The 19,967-nt window shown below is 36.0% G+C and overlaps 1 protein-coding gene across 1 annotated transcript in view; it reads left to right on the forward strand.

The window, feature by feature from the left end:
• The first annotated feature begins 7,994 nt into the window (after positions 1 to 7,994).
• Positions 7,995 to 19,967, forward strand: part of TTN (titin) — a 299,294-nt gene continuing 287,321 nt past the window's right edge. The window contains 7 exon segments of the mRNA XM_049772873.1: positions 7,995 to 8,085; positions 10,376 to 10,579; positions 12,334 to 12,621; positions 13,076 to 13,161; positions 13,251 to 13,498; positions 18,422 to 18,755; positions 19,454 to 19,606. Of these exon segments, the coding sequence (XP_049628830.1) occupies positions 7,995 to 8,085; positions 10,376 to 10,579; positions 12,334 to 12,621; positions 13,076 to 13,161; positions 13,251 to 13,498; positions 18,422 to 18,755; positions 19,454 to 19,606 (1,404 nt within the window).

Genomic DNA, 19,967 nt, shown 5'->3' on the forward strand with positions numbered 1-19,967 from the left:
TTGCTCATGATTGAGGTTCAGTCATACAATGTCTAAATTGATCCCACTCCTATGACCTTCTCTCTCTCTCCTCTCTCTCTCTCTCTCTCTCTCTCTCTCTCTCTCTCTCTCCCTTTTGGACACTATGGTTTGCAATATTGTTACTGAAGGAGGTTGTAGGTAGGGAGACTGGGAGGGTAACTGGGAAAATTGATAGGAATGAATTCTGTTGAAGGGTGTTGTAACATTGCATGAAACTCAACAATTAATGTTTTAACTGCATCTCAAATATACTTAATTAAAAAAAGAAAAGCACAATGAGTGATCAAGTCTGTTCTGCAGCACATTCTCAAAAAGGCAGGACACAGCTAAAGCAGTAAAAGTGGCAGCATCAACTTTATTCCCTGGGACAACATGATCTATTCTGGGCAGTTTATCCAAGTCAGCCTTACTTTAACTTACATGTTAAAGTTACTTCAGGTTTTATGAATTATTAATTATAAGTTGGTACATTGTTTTTTGTCTTTCAATGCTCAAAAAATTTTAATTAATGGTAAGCATGGAGGCTTAAGAGACAAATTGCTTTGCAATTTGCCCACATTAGTTCAATATACAGAACCTCATATGTTCCCCAGGAGCCACTCCAGGAGTGGTCCTTGTGTAGAGAGCCAAGAATAAGCCAGAAACACCATTGGGTATGCAACAAAACAAAACAAAACAAAACAAAAAAAAACCAAAAAGATAATTACTACCTCCCTTTATGCTGTTTCAACTTACAATAGGTTTCACAGTAATATCTTCCAAGTATTTCAAAGTTTACCTTTGGTTTTTGAGGCAGTGCAGTTACTTCCTGGTGATTATTTATCATTGAGTCCCACACAGGCTCTCTTAATTTTGGAAGGTTCATCCTTTGACGCAGCAAATGAATTAAAATACAGCTTGCTAAAAGAACATGTCTGTTTTGGTAGGCACTGATAAATGTATCATTTTTAAAAATATATTATTCTTAATGTTTCAAAGGAAAAAACGAGTGTTTTTTTTGTTTTGTTTTGTTTTGTTTTAGTTCCTGAAAAAAGTCCTGGATGAGCCCTTAATCTTGAAAGTCTGTGCGGCTGTGGTTGCAGGATAAACTGGGCTTGAATGCTTCCCTTCGGTGTATAAAGCTTGTTATTTGCCAACAAAATCACTCCCAGCGAGCATCTGCTGGTGACTGAATCTGATCTGATTTATTATTTTCTGTTCCATATTTTCTGAAACAGCATATTTCTTCATTAGGTTTTCTATACTTCTTAGACTCTGCTTCAATTCTGTGTATAAATTTTGAGCTATTTCAGGAAGGACAAGACGTGTACTTCAATATGTTCTCTTTGGAGGCTTTTCTAAGATTTCATAGAAAATTCTACCTTAGATATTCACTCAGGTAGTGATATACTTGCCCAAATAATATTACTACGTATAGAAATTACTTTTTCATGCCTGGAAGCAGCAAACAAAATACTATTACATGTATATCAGATTTTCACTTTTCTGAGTACTGCCATCGATCGCATTATGTCACTTAATCTTCTCAAAGTATCTTTGATGTATTAGACTCTCCTATTTACTACTGACAATTTGAAACTCAGAGATTGAAGTGAGTTGCCTGAGTTCCTGCAAAGAAGGGGGGAAACTCTAGGTGTCCCTCCAGTCTCAGTACTCTAGATTTAGTAATACAGAAACCTCCAGGACTTCAGCTTTATGATTCTCCTTATTTTTTTGTAAAAGTATAGATAATGTGTCAAAAATATTTTTTGCATTTAATAGTGCAGTGAATATATAAATAACTATAATAGGTCCATAATTAACTGTAGAAGTCAATTTATCTGATTTTATTACCAATGCTGGTATACTTGTAGGTAGTAAAAATGGAACAAAGTGAAATCTCTTCTTGAACTTTAAGCAACCCTTTACCCTGTCCAAGGCCCCAGTCTTTCTAAATCAAGAAACACAGACTATATAATCCTTTAATAAGGGTCATTTTTCAGGTGCATTGTTAGCGTTAAAAAAGGACAGAACTAGGGGCCGGAGTGATGGCACAACAGTAGGGCATTTGCCTTGCACACTGCTGACCCAGGACGGATCTTGGTTAGATCCCCTGGCATCCCACATCGTCCCCCAAGCCAGGAGCGATTTCTGAGCACGTAGCCATGAGTAACTCCTGGGCATCCCTGGGTGTGGCCCAAATCCAAAAACAAACAAACAAAAAGGAAAACAGAAGGACAGAACTAAATATCCAAGCCAAAGGCAACAAAAACAAAATCAAGAGACCCAAACTTTAACAATCTAAATTAAAAATGGCTTGTTAAACTGGCAAGCTGGGGGGCATGTGAGTGGTGTAGGATGCACTTGGGGAACATTGGTGGAGGAAGGTGGACACTGATGGTAGGATTAGCCTTGATTCATTGTGTGTCTGAAACCCAACTATGAAAAACTGTAAATCACAAGTGTTTTAATAAAATAAATTTCTTTAACAAAGATCATTTTAGTCAGCCCATTTTTTCCATGTACGTTAGAAATTTTCTTTTTCAGCTCCCTTGTGTATAATAGTTTAAATAATGAGCCCATATTTTAACTCTGAAATACCTTATGAGTGGAAAAGAACTTTATGTTTATTATAGTACTAGATATTACTAAAATGCAATCTTCTTGAAGGCAGCTATTTCTGTCTCTTGTATACATTGACATAATTCAAATGTCAGAACTATGGTTAACATTTTAAGAATATGCAACAGCATGGAAATGAGTTTTGAAAATATGAAATTTACTCTTTTAACTCAAAATGGACTCAGATTTATCTTTAAAAGTGTATTCATTTTGGAACCAGAGCTATAGTATAGCAGATAGGATGCTTGGCTTGCACTCAGCCAACTTAGATTCAACCCCCAGCATTCCATATGAGGACTTCTGGGTGTGCCCCCCAAATTGTACCCATTTCTCAAATAACCCTTAGATAGTTCTTTATTTGGTAAATATTTTTAGATAATGTAAACAAAGTTTAACATCACCAACTCTACATAAAGTCACTGCCAGAGTTTCACACATATTTTATTCTAAGTCATAGATTAATAAGAATGTATTCTTCGTTAAAAGTTTCTGTAAATCATAGTCTTCAAGAGTGTAGGAAATATAACTATCATCCTGATCATCACTAGCATGATGTCTGGCATATTGTCATAATCAAGTAGATATTTGCTGAGTCACTATGCAATGATGGAATACTGAACCATAATACTGTAGCCCATTGTTCAACATTAAGAAGGATTAATTAATATCTATTAAATAATTTTGACATATGCTGAAAATTTATGCTATACATTCCAAAGCTAAGTTCACGCTATATTTGAACAATCAGCTGTTTAGAATTATTTAGGGCTCCTCTCCCTAAATATTAGTATAGTAAATTGTGATCTCACTACATCAATAAACTCCCTAAATTTAGTTTCTGTTACTTTAACTTTCTATGTCATCAATAGTATATTTAATTTTAAAACTATGCTCACCATAATTACCTACTATTCACTGATCCACTAATATGGACTCTCTTTGAAATGATTACTAGCTGCTTTTCATAACAATTTACTAAATGCTTTAGTAACCATTTACTAATTGGTACTTTCATCATTACTTCTCTTTTCCTTCTTCATTTTCTTTTTTCATTTTCTTTCATTCATAACTCTAAATATTGTCTAAGAACGTGCATGCCAACAGGCAAGAATATTAACATTACAGCAAAGCCAAGAAATGTCCCAAAACAAAGACAAGAAGTTTTGGAGAATATGGCTCATTTTCTGGCATTTGAGCAGTCTGTACTCTGTCAAATCAAGAAGATAAAGTTTCAAGATTCTTTTCACTCATTGCTGCTAGTTTCCACTAGAGAACTGAAGTGGTTTGATGTTGGTTCCAACAAATGTAAAACAATAACATGTTTCATATTAAGTTAAATGAATCTGAAAACATAAGGAGCTCTCATATTCTTTTTTTAAAAATAATATCTTTACTTAAACACCATGATTACAAACATGATTGTAGTTGGGTTTCAATCATAAAAAGAACACTATCTTTCACCAGTGCAACATTTCCATCACCAATGCACATTCTTTAAAAAAAAAAATGTCTGGGCCTGAGTGATAGCATGGCAAGTAGGAAGTTTGCCTTGGCTGTGATCAACCTGGGACAGACCCGGGTTCAATCCCCTGCATCCCATGTGGTCCCCAAGCCTGCCATTAGCAATTTCTGAGTTCAGAGTCAGTAGTAAACCCTGAGAGACATTGGGTTGGCTCCCAAACCAAAAATAAAGAAATAAAGAAATAATAAAAAGTCTATACAAATAAACATGCATACATATATACAAATGTGTAAGACATTACATGATATCAGTAAATATACTCCAAATCATAAAGATCATTCATGTCTAGTTTTAATTTGCATTATAAATGGAAGGTTGCCTATAAGTAAATCTCTAGATGAATATAAGACTTAAAATATATAACATGATATTAGTTGTTTTATAATAAATCAAACAGAATTATGTACGGTAAACTATATAGGGGAAATGATATTTGTATTGATATCACTTCTAGAAAATAAATGTTAACTATATGATATAATCTTGTCTATGTACTATACCACAGTAATCTACTTTTTGAAAAGAAAATCCTCTTCACTTTATCACTGAGATAATTTTCTCCCCTCTCAGTAGAGTTTCACAAATCTCTCAGCTAAACCATTATAAAGATCTTTTAGCATGCCCTTTTGTATTTGAAATATCTCTTGCTTGAAATTAAATTCAGTCCTAAAATAGCAACTATATCATCTCCTAACCACTTCCGATTAGTAACAGCAAACTCTAGAGATTAGTAAAGCAGCCTTCATGTGCCAGGAAATAGAACCCTATGGATAATTTAAGCATTTGGCCATTTGTTAAGGAGAGATACATGCAAATTTGATAAGAGTTTGCTGTACAAAATTCAGAATCCAATAAAAGTAAAATGATTGTACTAAATGGAATAAACCATGAACAAAGTTCAGATTTGTTCATCAACCTCTTTTTATTTTTACAGGGTTGCACACATGCTTAACTCATGAATATTGGCTTAGTTCTCGCCAAAGTACAAATGGATTCTGAGGAATGCATTTAATATGAATGAGTTTTTTTCAATTCTAAAGTTTATAGCCATTGATACATGAAAGTTTTATGCATTAGACAAATCCATCTGCGGTTATGATTGACAGGTCCATTTGGTTGGTTTTGTGGGGGAAGGGAATAGGAACAGGGTCTGACACAAAGATCAGAATCCTCAGGTCTGGGGTTCTTGGATATGACCGATCTCAGGCATTTTCTATTGGCAAATATTTTTCAGAAACTACTATTTTCAGACTTTAATATGGGTAGCAAATGCCCTCCTCTAAACCTCAACACAGTGATTCTTTTAAAAGGCCTCCCTTTCTTGGATAAGGCCTCTTTTGAGGTACTAAATTTAGCACTGCCACTCAGAAGAACAGGTGGTATGTGACACTACCAAATAGGTCCCTCTGCCATCACGCTTCCCTAAGAGAGCCAATCACCATTGGTCCTGCCTTAAGATGTGGGCCTGTCAGCATATCTGGGGAATAAAAAGGCCGTGCCCAAGCCTGGCTCTTGAGCAGTCGTGCATTCCCAGCCTCGCCTCGGGTGTAGGGATTGCATAGAAAAGCAAAACTACACAGTTGTGACTGTGTAGTTTTGTTTTTAGGTTTAGAGGCTCACCGATTCATGTTAGAGATGGTCAAAAAAACCAACTCTAGATAGGACGTCGTTTCAGAAGCAACCTTGGGCTTAGTCCCATCCTTTTTGGGCACTCTTGAGAAATCAGGTGAGCAGCATTTTTTTTAAATAGTAAAGCTCCTTTATTATTACTTTTTGGTTTCTGATAATCTTTAAATGTTCAATGCCTATTGTAGAAGTGTTTACCTAACTACTTGTGGCTGGTGCTGACCTGTTCTCTAAATATTCTCTAAATATCTCTCAAGTTTGTTTTAAATTAAGTGGATATTTTTAAAAAGGCTTATAGCTGATTCGAACCATTGAAATGCACCTCATCTTCTAAAGTTGAGGTCCAAATGATAATAGAAATGTCTGTTTTTAAATAAACTTTTGTCTTTTGAGAGTGTTCAAGGTTATATTACTCAGTGATAAAGCTAGACACCCCAAGAATAGCTCTGATAAAATGCATGTGGTATCAGCTACACCCTGATGACTTTTTAAGGGAATCAACTGCTGAGGTATCAGTTGCAGGGTAGTGACAGAACACTTGCCTGCTGTCAGTCAACATTGGAGAGTTTATTTTGGGAACATGACATTTTAAATGCATACCTTAAAACTTAGCTAGATAAAGCCAGCCTAAAGAACAAATGCAAAAGCAATGAAATTTATCTAGACAATAGTAATGAAAGACTAATCAAAGTCAGGTATTTAAAATATATTTAGAAATTTAGAACAAAGCTATAACATATTTCCTAAAATAGAAAGTCATTTTGAATTTTAATATCACTCATAATCAAATCTCATGATATTAGCTAAATTTTGATACTTGGAAGGGTAAAAAATAATATCTTAGAGTTATTTAATTTCTAAAATATATTCTGACTTCTCATCTTTGTAGAATTTGGATTACCACTTCCAAAAGCCTGTAGACATATGTATATATGTATATGGACATATATATCATGCAAAGGCAGCTATTTCTAGAAGATACACTAACTTATAAATAGAAAACTTAACTACAAAATGTTGGACATCTTAAAATTAATATAATACAGTAAGAATATTCCCCAAATTTTAGTTACTGAATTTTTCTAATGAAAATGCAATAATTTCAGAGAATTCTGGTTTCATTTCCTATAGCTACAAAAAGTTACAATAAGATATAGAATTATCATTAGGAAGGTGAATGCACCGTAAAATTTTAGTGAACAAAAATTTTTAGGAAAAATGGTAAGGAAGCAATTGACAACAGAGGAGCTGTTTTTAATTCAGAATAAGAAAATAGTCACATTGAATCATTAATGCATTAAACATATTTTCCACATAATCCAATAGACAACTACTTTCTTCCACTTAAAAGAATTATAGATAACTTTAATATGCATTTATTTTATTCTGATTGAGTATTATTAAAGATTAGGTATTTTTAACTTCATTTATATATTACACAAGTTTAATTTTTGAGTGTGCACTGTGTCTTATTTAGAACTCAAATTAGTACTTTTCCTTCAAACCTATAAATATTTGGCCTCCTCATATACATTTTAAATTTACTTAACTTTCACTTTAACAGTAGAAATATTTTTTGAAAAATTACAATATAAATAAATAGTAAGTAACAGAAAGTAACTTGTTTGCTGTCTACAAATACATCGCATGAACAAGGTTTGCTAAAACTTTTCAACTAAGGAAAGAAATTTTGAAGTTCTTATTTTTTATTTTATTCACTGTTTGAAAGAAGTACCTCATTACTTAAAGTACTATAAAAGTGATAAAGCATTTTAAGTTTACAACTGGTCAGCAGTACAAAGCCTGAGAGGAAAGATCTATTTTTTTAAAGTGACATGAAGACTTTGGTAGACTTTCATAGCCCTCTCTTATTATTATTATTACCTCCACATTTCTTTTTCCTATTTCCAGCTCTCATCTAGAGTTCTCATCTTCCTGAAATCTGATTCCCACCTTTTGATCACTAGGAGCTTGCAAACTGATTGCTCTGATGGCCTCCTCCTCAAAGCCCTTTCTAGGCCCACCTCCTTGCAGGCCATCTTTTGTAAATTTGCTACTCTATTTAAGATTTAAGACACAAGTGGGTCAATCAAAGGCCCAGAGATGATCTTTAAGGCAGCTGTTTGAAAAACTGCATCTCGGCCACCTCTGAAGAAAGTCCAATGTGACCCTTCCTTAGACATCCTCCTTTACTTTCTCTTCCTTTTTCAGAGTGCCTGAAAAGATGACAAGTCAAGCACCGACGTTTAAGCAGCCGTTACAAAGCGTTGTGGTACTGGAGGGTAGTACCGCAACCTTTGAGGCTCACATTAGTGGTAAGCACAAAATCCTTCCTTTTTTCCTTCTTCTTCTTCTTTACTTCCTTTCCAGTAAGTTAACTTTGACACCAAGTTGAATGTAAGCTTATACTCTGTGAAACTGGTCCAAGTCTATGGAAGGGTCATTTTAAAGGTCTACTATTCACAGAATACTGACAAATTCTGACAATATAATGGGCTTAAAAATGTTTTATTCATATTTCTAATTCTACAAAGCAAAATAATTAGCATTGGATTAAATTGCTGTCAGAATCCAGCTGCTAAGAAGACCCAAATTTGGCAATTCTATATTTGGGTTCAGCTGCAGAGCCAGACTGGAAGCCAAGAGCCCCAGTCCCCTAGGGGCCAGCAGTGGAGCTGCTGGGCAGGTGGTCTGTTGCTGATCTGTCTGTATGCTGGAGTCCCAGTTATTTTATATGGAAAACAGCAATGCAACTGCCTTTCTTTAGAAACAGAACTTCCAGTGAAGAACTTATTCTTAATTAAATTTTTAATCTTTATTTTTAAACTTCATTGATTATCTTAAATTAAAAGATTTTACCTATTATTTGAAAATGGCAACAAAATAATATATATCTCCTTTTCTCTCCAATAAAGAAAAACAAAATTGGTCCTAGAAGTTAATTTAAAATAAGATCTCTATCTTTTTGTCTTAATTTAAAAAAAATCCAAAGATGGTTCTAGAAAATATTGGTTGTCTGGAGCTTGTTAGCTAGTAAGAAAAAATAGTAAGGTGATTCACAAATATTATAGATAATCTAAAATTACTCGATATCTTCTGTAGTGTTGTAACTGAACATGAATTGTATGAATAAAGTAAAAATCATGCTTGATACACTTTCTGATAGTGTATTATTTCTCTTTTAAAATTTTTATAGCTTTAAGCTATAAAGCTTCCTTTTTATTTCCCTTTATTTTCTATTCTATACCAATCTTACTCATAACTGATTAATACTTTATTTAAGATAACACAAGTATCACACACTAATTCTTGATTTTCTATTGTGTATATATAAAAATTTAATCCTTGTTACGCTTAATGAACTGGCTGTCTTCAAAATCATACTTATTTATCTTTCAGTGTTTAGCAATTTATGAACTGAACACAACACATATGGTTACAGTGAGGACTTTCCCTGTACATAAGGCAGTGCATACTGGGTTCTTCTTAATTCCTCACACTAATATACTAATAAAATTTTAAGAAAACACTACTGAAGGTAGTTGATAACAATGATTGTATCAAATCAACTATTTTAAAAGCCATAGTTGGAGATCGGTTAATGTAAGAATGATAAAATTAGCTTTTTCATGTGAAGCTTCTTCTTGTGAAGAATGCAAAATAAATGCTCTAAATTTTCATGATACCCTATGAATGTAATTGGTTTAATAGACTTCAAAGCATCAAACTATGGGCATGTTCTTCATAACATGACAAGTGAAGAGAACCTGGCTTTTTTATTTGTCTCTACAACTGGGTACATGCTGTTCTAAAAGCTAAGTTAGTCTCTTATGAGAAAATGCCATCTTCTAGCTTAACATTTTTTTTTACAAATTGCCATTCTAAAAGGCAAAAGAATTCAGGAAGACATTGTTTTACAGCTGTGAAGGAGAGAGAAGCATGAGTGTAGCCTCTTCTGCTCCTTAGGTTAGACTTTTAAATCCCTTTGCTGCTTTTGCTTGCTCTTCATTGTTTTTGGAAGATAGAAATCACTTATTATTTCCAAGTTCCCCTGATTCTTCACCTTTCTAAATACCTTTCAAGTTTTTAATGATGTCTATTAAATTACAACAGCTAGAGCCCTGGGCAGGAGAGCGGGGAAAGGAAATTTTAGTTCACTGAGAGACCTTGAAAAATATCAGAGAACCTTTTAAATTTTAGTGGGGCCGGAGTGGATAGCATGGAGGTAAGGCATTTGCCTTTCATGCAGAAGGTCATTGGTTCGAATCCCGGCGTCCCATATGGTCCCCCGTGCCTGCCAGGAGCAATTTCTGAGCATGGAGCCAGGAGTAACCCCTGAGCACTGCCGGGTGTGATCCAAAAACCACAAAAAAAAATTTTTTTTTTAGTTTCCTTCCTTATAAAACTAAAGACCTGGCCTCCATATAAACAAACCCACTGACTTCCCTAGAGGTCTGCAAGTTCAAACTTTTCTCCTGTAGCTATCAATTTTCCCTATCACTAAACAGCATTATTTGATGGTTGGACAGCTTTACATGCTAAGACCAGGCAGTGAACAACAAGCAGTGGCCCACTCAACCTAAAGATAAATTATTTAATCTACAGGTTTCCCAGTTCCTGAGGTGAGCTGGTTTAGGGATGGCCAGGTAATTTCCACTTCCACGCTGCCCGGCGTGCAGATCTCCTTTAGCGATGGCCGCGCTAAATTGACGATCCCCGCCGTGACAAAAGCCAACAGTGGAAGATACTCCCTGAGAGCCACCAATGGATCTGGACAAGCGACTAGTACTGCTGAGCTTCTGGTGACAGGTAAGCTTGAAGAAGTGGAAGGACCACATCATCCAAAAAAGCACCACAGAAACTTGAGAAAGGGACCGCCAAGAGCTACTATGCACAGATGGTAAAGCTCTGCATCTGGACAAGGCTGATAGAGGACTGCTTTAAGAGGAGAGTTTGACTTGTAACTCAAAACACAGCATAAGCATGGTTGATATAAAGTCCCCTAAAAATACATGAAATCCTCAAATTTTTGCCAAGGAGGTCTTTATAAAACCATGTTTCCAAGCAAGTAAAGACTTGGTTTCTTGTTTTCAAGACCAGTGTGGAAACAAGAATTCAGACTTTAACAAGTACGTAGATGATAGGTGGTCTTCCGGCCATGCATTTAAAAAATTACTGCTCTGGGTGATGCATTTTATGCACTTGTCTGTCACAAAGGTGTCTGTGGTTTGATTCCTAGCACCCTATATAATCCGATGAGCTTTCCCAGGAGTGATCCTTGAGCAAAGTAGTGAGCCCTAAGCATTTGTAGGATGAGACCTCAAATTAAAACAAAACCAATAAAAGTTTATACGATATAGTAAATACGGAGAAGACAAATGCTTCTTTGTATTCCAAATTCATGGCACAACTTTCTCAGAAAGCTGCTTATAAACCTTCATAGCTTTAAAATGTTTCTCCATCTTTTATTACATTTTACTCTCTTTGATTAGCATAATGTTATAGATGTTTATCCAATGAGCTATAACTTTAACACTAATCATTTATAGGACTATAATTTATATAAATGGAGACCTACAGGGCATGAAATTTAAGCATACACAAAAAATTTAGAGATAGAAATGCTTAGGCTTGTCAGTATCTGCTGCTGCTTATTACTCAAAACTAGGTCAAAATAAACCCTACTTAACCTGAACATTTATCTTATAAAATTTTTCTTTAAATATAATTAACCAAAAAAATTCTCTTACTGTATCGTAACTAACATTAAGTCATGTAATTTTTGGATTAACATTTTAAATGCAAGTAAATATTTGGATTATTTGAATACTGATCAAGTTAGAAACTATTTTAGTTTTTTTTTATTTAATTAAAATTTAATGATTCTGTAAGTCACAGGTGCACCCAAGAAACGAATTGAAGGAATTCACTTTAGTGCTACTCACCAAAATATATAAAATTGTTTTAACATGTTAATATAATGTTAGCTGTGAGACAGGGTGGAAATGCTATGACTAGATATAGGTTTTTCTTTTTTAAAAATGTAGCCTACAACAATGATTAAAAACACTATTAGTTCCAGAGAAATAACATAACTGTAGGGCATTTGCCTTCCATATGGCCAACCCAGGACAGACCCTTGTATGTAGCTGACATAGGACAGATTCAGGACAGACTCAGCCTGCCAGGAGTGATTTCTGAGCCCAGAACCAGGAGTAACATTTAAGTGCTGCTGAGTGTGGCCCCCAAACCAACCCACCATCCAAACTAACAAACTAAAAATAGTATTAAATCAATGTGAATAAAATTGGAGGTGGGATGACCTTCTTCCAGCTCTGGGCTCCATTCTTGTTAGCAGTTGTCAAATGAGCTGGGCTCAAGGTCAGGCAAGGATATTTGGTTCAGGAACTCATTTCCCAGTTCTGTAAGTGAAGCTCTGTGTGTGTGTGTGTGTGTGTGTGTGTGTGTGTGTGTGTGTGTGTGTGTGTGTGTGTGTTTTATTGAAATAGCCTGTTGATATGATCCTGGCTGCTAGTCCTGATTTTCTTCTGTTCCCCCTGCAGCAGAGACAGCGCCACCCAACTTTGTTCAACGACTGCAGAGCATGACAGTGAGACAAGGAAGCCAAGTAAGACTCCAAGTGAGAGTGACTGGAATCCCTACACCTGTGGTGAAGTTCTATCGGGACGGAGCTGAAATTCAGAGCTCCCTTGATTTTCAAATTTCACAAGAAGGAGACCTCTACAGCTTACTTATTTCGGAAGCATACCCTGAAGACTCGGGGACCTATTCAGTAAATGCCACGAATAGCGTTGGAAGAGCTACTTCAACCGCTGAATTGCTGGTTCAAGGTATGTACGGAAACATGGAATAAGTAAAAAGAAACATGGCTGAGTTAGCATGAGGTGGGGTCAGTGGCTCATCTGCCTCTTCTCTGAGGCTCTCCAGATGTGAGCAGCAATCAAATCGTTTCAATATCCATGAAAGGAAAAGTCTCTTGGGTTTGAACAGAACCCAAGAAGCAATCTGTAGTTAGTAACCCCATTATGAGCTGGAAAGTTTTCAATTAACCCATGTACATTTCAAATTATTGGCAAGTTATTTTTTAAGGTTTTGTGTTGATTTTTATCTAATAATGAACATTTTCTATTTTTAAGCCTAATTTTTATTCAGGGAAAATCCCAAGTTTTGTACATTCTCCTTCATGGGGACAACTAGAAAATATTATTGACTTTGCCATTAGAATTAATATTATTTCTTTAAAAATGTGTCATCTTTCTAAAAATCATCTTTTCCTTCCTGCAGGCGAAGAAGTAGTCCCCGCTAAAAAGACAAAGACAATTGTTTCGACTGCTCAGATTTCGGAAACAAGACAAACTCGAATTGAAAAGGTATTTTCTAAACTGTTGATTTCCCCATCTTAGATATGAGGACTTCACCAATTCGTTCTACACATGGTCTTTGTTTTCCCCTTTTATAGAAGATTGAAGCCCACTTTGATGCCAGATCAATTGCAACAGTTGAAATGGTCATAGACGGTGCCACCGGGCAGCAGCTGCCACACAAAACACCTCCCAGGATACCTCCTAAGCCAAAGTCAAGGTCACCAACACCACCATCCGTTCCTGCCAAAGCACAGTTAGCTGCTCGACAGCAGTCCCCATCACCTATACGACAGTCCCCTTCTCCAGTCAGACACGTGCGAGCACCGACTCCATCTCCAGTCAGGTAAAGTCTAGTGCTGCATCATCTTTTAGCGAGGTTTAGTTCATAAGGAAAAATAAAGAGTGGGGCTGGAGTAGTGGCACAAGTGGTAGGGCGTTTGCCTTGCATGCACTAACCTAGGATGGTTAGTGTCTCATATGGTCCCCCAAGCCAGGAGCGATTTCTGAGCACATAGCCAGGAGTAACCCCTGAGTGTCATCGACTGTAGCAAAAAAAGCAACAAGAACAACAACAACAAAAAAAAAAAAAAGAAAAAAAGAAAAAAAAAAAGAGGGAAGAAATCTATCTTTGGGCTGGAATGAGAACAGCTGGTAGGGTGTTTGCCTTGGACACAGCTGACACTGGTTTGATCCCCGTCATCCAATATGGTCGTTTACACCTTGCCCCAACCCATCCTAGAGCCTGCAGGAGTGAGTTCTGAGTGCAGAGCCAGGAGTTATCCCTGAGAACCACCGAATACTGTTCAAAAGCCAAACAAAACAAAACAAAAAAATAAATGTATCATGACATAAAATAAGTAAAATATCATAATATATAATATATAATAAAATAAGTAAAATATAAATACTATTTTCATAAATCTGGGTATACTGAGAACTGTTCAGATTTTAATTTTAAATTCTTATTTGTACAGCATTTAATAAGTATCTTTTAAGGGGTCAATAAAATAAGGACCCCAAATAAGAAATTGAGAAAAGCATAGAATTTATGGTTGAAAGTACAAAAATGTAGGGTATGGTGCCAAAAATTGTCAACTAATGTCCAACACTTCAAAAAATTGTTGTTAACAAGTTTTTATTTAGGGAAATAATCATTTTTAAAGTCCCTACTAGATAGGTACTGCTCAAATTCTCTATGCCTGACATTTATTTGGTACCCTGTATACTATCTCATTAATTGCTGACATTTGGCTATATAGTGCAGCAGATAAAGCACTTAGCCTTACATGTACCTGACTGGTTCAACTCCCAGCATAACATAATGTTCTGCCAAGGACTGTCTGCAGTAATCACTAAACACAGAGCCAGGAGCAAGCCCTGAGTGCTGTCAAGTATGACCCCCATAAAACAAAAATGTGACAATAACTTCTAATAACTATCACCATTAATTTTATAGATAGCTTAAGAAGTTAAACAATTTACTGAAAAGGTTTTAATCATTGACAAGTAAATCACAATAAGAATGACTTCAAGGTGTTTTAAAACAGTCAGCGAGATAATTTGTTGAAGGTGTCTTGAAAACAGAAATAATTATACAAATTAAATGATTTATTGTATATTATATATATACACTTGTATATATAAAATGAATATATTTATGTATAGTACATACACACATTTATATATAAATGATATCTGGTTAGACCCCAAAATTAGAGCCAAATGCAAATAGTAGATTTGAGGGCAAATACTTATAAAATTGAAGATAGAGAACTAATACCAGATACATTTAAGAAACTTCCACAAACTAAATGTTAAAGGAAAAACTAAGTAACAGGTGACATAAGACAGATATCTTCACAAATGAGGTAATGAACTAACCAATAAATATTTGCAAAAAAATAAAGCCCAAGACTTGTAACAGCTAGCAGGGTGCTTATATTGTAAGCAGCCAATCTAGATTTGATCTCAGATAACCTCAGGGGGGTCCCCTGAGCACCACCAGTAGTGACCCTGAGCACAGTAGGGTTTGGGATAAAAACAAAAATCAAAACAAAACAGCTTGATATTTTCCCATTTTTACTATACTGACAACTCAAAATAATTAAAGGCATTAGTAAATATAAATATAAAATCCTAAACAAAGAGCTTAGCTTAAAACATGTTGATGGTAAAAGATAGTGTACATTCTATGACTGAAAATCGATTATAAACAACTTTGTAACCACAATGCTTAAAAAAAGCAATAAAAATTCAAAAGCATTAGCTATCAAACATTTTTTAAAATAAGTTTTTCATTCTATCTACAAATTTGCACACCACGAAAGCAAAAGAGAGTTTAAATATGATTTCTGGGGATACAACAGTCTCACCATATCTTTAATTCAAGTTCTAGGAGACATTTAGCATTACAGAGCTTCTTTGATCCCCTGGGGGGGCATTTTGACTACTTGAACAATTCTGAAAGTTCATTAATAGCAGTCCCAAATTCTAAGTACCCCAATTCACCTTGCAATAATTAAGAAATAAAAATACTCCATTTGTGGAGAAAATAATGGTTATCCAAGATAGGCTACTTCCTAAATGTCTCATGGTTTAGTCTTAATTTTTGTCAAAAAGTAAGGCAAACATATTTCATTGAATAAGCAGCATTGTATCTAGCTGTGACCAAGTGATTATTTTTTATTGTAAGAGCAGAAATAAGCACTTTTCTATAATTTTCTATAATGACTCAAATTACATTGATTTTCACAGTTATGGGCTTACTTGCAACCTGCTGCTAATCACTTATGTCATGCTAATCATGTCTTTAACTCTTTTTAAAGGAAATCCACTTTGCTAAGTACAGCAAAAACAAATCCTAAAGTTGAAACTTTGTGAAGTGCATGTCACTGCTTTTCCTGAATTTGCATAGAACTTATGTTATTCTCAACTGGTACGATATTTTTAAGGGAATCAGTTTGAAAATAGTCTGTTCTCCTAAGCCTACTTTGAATTTGGCTACAATTGCACTTATAAAATTTATAAATTATAAATTTATTTCCAAAAGAATTTAACACTTCTTCAAGAAAATGACTAAATATTTCTTGAAACTAATTATTTAATGCTGCAACATATTATGAAATTTCTCTGTAATTTAGGATAAATATTAAGTCTTCGTTGAGCCTTAGTCATGGTAAAATCGTTCTATTTATGATCAGTTTAAGTTAAATATTGTGTATATATATATATTGATGTAAACATCAATATATTTTTATTTTCCTCTGCAGTAAGTGTGATGATAAGGCAACACTGCCACCTAGGGGGAAAATGTATCAACTTTTATTAAGAATTAAAAATCAGAGCCTTGAGCAATAGCACAGCTGTAGGGAGTTTGTCCTGCACTCGGCTACCCATGACAGGCCTGGATTCGATCCCCAGTGTCCCATTTGTTCCCCCTAGCCAGGTGCGATTTCTGAGCGCATAGTCAGGAGTAACCCCTGAGCGTCACCGGGTGTGCTCCCCCAAAAAAGAATTAAAAATCAGTTATAAAAAAAAAAGTATAGCTTAAGTCAACAATGCCTAGGATCACTGCTGCAGATCAGGTTCAGCTTTCTTTGGTTATAAATATCCAGATTCATAATCTTCTACTGAGCTATTTCACTTTGGATGTAACCAAAGAGTGTTGAGAAAGCCATCTATAAGTATAATCTATGAAATCAATAACCATAAAGAATCATTAAAATCAAGTTAACCAATTAACCAATCTCACAGTAGTTTGAGGTATTTTCTAAAGAAGTTCTCAGTACAGTGCAATGAGGATGAGGATGTGGATAAAGAAATACAGAGGAGAGCCAGAGAGATAGAACAGTGGGTAGAGCACTTGCCTTGCACACAGCCAACCCAAATTCAATTTCCACATCCTGTACATAAGGTTCTCTGAGCACCACCAGGACTAATTTATGAGTGTAGAGCCAGAATTAACCCTTACCATTGCTGAGTGTGCCTTCAAAAAACAAAAAACAAACCAAACAAGAACAACAACAAAGAAATACAAAGGAAGTTAGAGTATTCCACAATGATTTGACTAGAATTGCAGTTTTCAAAGTACACTCTATAGTATAACTCTAAAATATTAAATATATCCTAGAATTTTAGCCTATAAACAAAGTAAATCTAAAAAAAGAGAAACAAAAAAGCTTCTTCCTAGACCTGCTATACATAAGATGTGATGGCTTTGGAAATCTTGTAGAAAAACCTGGATAAACTTCTTTAGCCTGAATATGAAATGTATAAATATAATATATTCCTATTTTTGATTCAACATTTATATGACATCACCTTGCCATCCATCCCCAAACTGGGAGCATAAAGAAACTCAAGAACAAGTTGTGAGCTTATATGCCTATATATTTGGTTATGCTTTAAGGAAGCTGACTTAATGTTTATTTTCTAATGATAGAAAGTGGACAGGTTACAAAAGTACTTAACTCAGAACTGAGTGTTACTCTCAGAATTATAACAAATGGGGCTTCCTTAGACTTAAAACAAATTACTTTCAAGCACGTTCTTTGCTCTCTAAATAGATGATTGGTGCCTAATAGATGATAGACACTTTAGATTTTTCTGTCATTTTTCAAATCTGACAACCCATGTTCTATTTTTTCATGCTCCATCTTTTATTAAAATTAATATTTTAATTGAATCACCATTAGATACGATTGTATTGTTCATGATTGCATTTCATCATACAATATCCAATACCCTTCACCAGTGCACATTTCCTGCCACCAATGTTCCCAGTTTTCTTCCCTTCCTTCCTCCAAACCAAGCCTGCCTTTGTGGCAGACATGTTTCCTCTGTCTGTCTGTCTGTTTCTCTTCCTCTTTCTATTTTCCTTTTAAACACTGTAGTTTGCAATATGATTATTGGAAGAGTATCATGCATATAACTTTACACCATTTCAATTCTTGTCCTGAGTGATTATTTCCAACTAGTCCTATCTGAGTAGCTCTTACAGCACTCCCCATTTCTTTGTGGCAAGCTTCCTATCATGGACCACTCCTCTTGGCCCTCATCTATATTGTCTTTGGGTATTACTACCATATTATTATTTATATCTACAATGACTGTTATCATTCAATGTCTATCCCACTCCCCCTGACTCATTTTGCTCAGTCTTATACTCTCCATATCCATCCATATATACACAAACTTCATGACTTCATTTTTCCTAACAGCTGCAGAGTTACATTGTGTAGACGTATCTTGATTGTTTGGTTTTCAGGTCTGTGTCTCCAGCTGGGAGGATCTCCACATCCACGTCACCCATCAGATCTGTGAGGTCCCCATTGCTCATCCGGAAGACTCAGACACCCACCTTGGCTTCAGGCCCTGAAGTGCCTCCACCGTGGAAGCAAGAGGGTTACACAGCCTCTTCTGAAGCCGAGATGAGAGAAACCACAGTTACAAGTTCCACACAGATCCGGACAGAAGAGCGATGGGAAGGCAGATATGGGCTGCAGGAACAAGTGACCATCAGCGGAACTGCTGCTGCTGCTGCTAGCATGTCAGCCAGTGCTACATTTGCAGCAGGGGCTGTTGCTACTGGTGCAAAAGAGGTACTGTCAGAGGTCAGAGAGAGAAAAGTAGGGATGATGCTTGCCCAGCATGAGATTGACCTTGGTTAAGACCGCACTAATCCCGTATGGTCCCCCATGATGTGCAGGAGGGATCCCCGAGCATAGAGCCAGGAGTAAGCACTGAGCATCACTGAGTGTACCCTACCTCCACAAAAAGAGGTACCATAAGAAATGTCTTGTTCTACTTCATTTCACATTTTGGTTTGAGAAACCAGAATACACTGACCCACTGAATATATACATTGGAGAGAAAATGCCCATAAACTAAGAATATAACAAGCTGAAAACCCATTCTGGCTCATGCTTTATGAAAACATTCTTTTTTTTTTTTTTTTTTTTGGTTTTTGGGCCACACCCGGTGACGCTCAGGGGTTACTCCTGGCTATGTGCTCAGAAGTCGCTCCTGGCTTGGGGGACCATATGGGACACCGGGGGATCGAACCACGGTCCATCCTAGGCTAGCGCAGGCAAGGCAGGCACCTTACCTCTAGCGCCACCTCTCCGGCCCCATGAAAACATTCTTAATTGTGACTTTACAGAATTCTCTCTTGGTATTGATAATTGTGTCCGCACACATCTAAGCTAACACAGGTAGCCCAGTGTTTGTATGTATTCGTATAATCTATTTTACAGATTTTATTTATATATTTTAATATACTTGGTCATTTCTAATTCAGGTGAGACAAGAAACTGACAAAAGTGCAGCTGTTGCGACTGTTGTTGCTGCAGTTGATATGGCCAGAGTGAGAGAACCAGTTATCAGTGCTGTAGAGCAGACTGCTCAAAGGACAACCACGACTGCCATGCACATCCAACCTGCTCAAGAACAGGTATGTACAGAGCGTCCAGACTGGGCTGAACAACATTTTGAGGACAGCACTGGAGATTATCAGCAAATGGTGAATTGTGCCACTTGATAAAGTGACTGTTCTTTGTCAAGCAGGTAGATTAATGTAAAAGTTAACTGTCAGAAAGTGAGAGCAGAAGGTGAGATGAGGTCTTCCTACTATAAGTGTGTCTGGATTGAGAGGCCAGAAAGTGATCCAAACAGCAGGTACAGTATTCAGTGCTGCAGCCCAGAGCACTTAAATCTAGAGCTCAGTCACTGAAAGAACCAGGCCTGGAAACCATTATTTTAGCATAGACATTACCTTTCTCTAAGCTTTCCCAAAAGATCTTTGCTTTTACTTT

This window comes from Suncus etruscus, chromosome 5 (genome assembly GCF_024139225.1).
Source record: "Suncus etruscus isolate mSunEtr1 chromosome 5, mSunEtr1.pri.cur, whole genome shotgun sequence".
NCBI lineage: Eukaryota > Metazoa > Chordata > Mammalia > Eulipotyphla > Soricidae > Suncus > Suncus etruscus.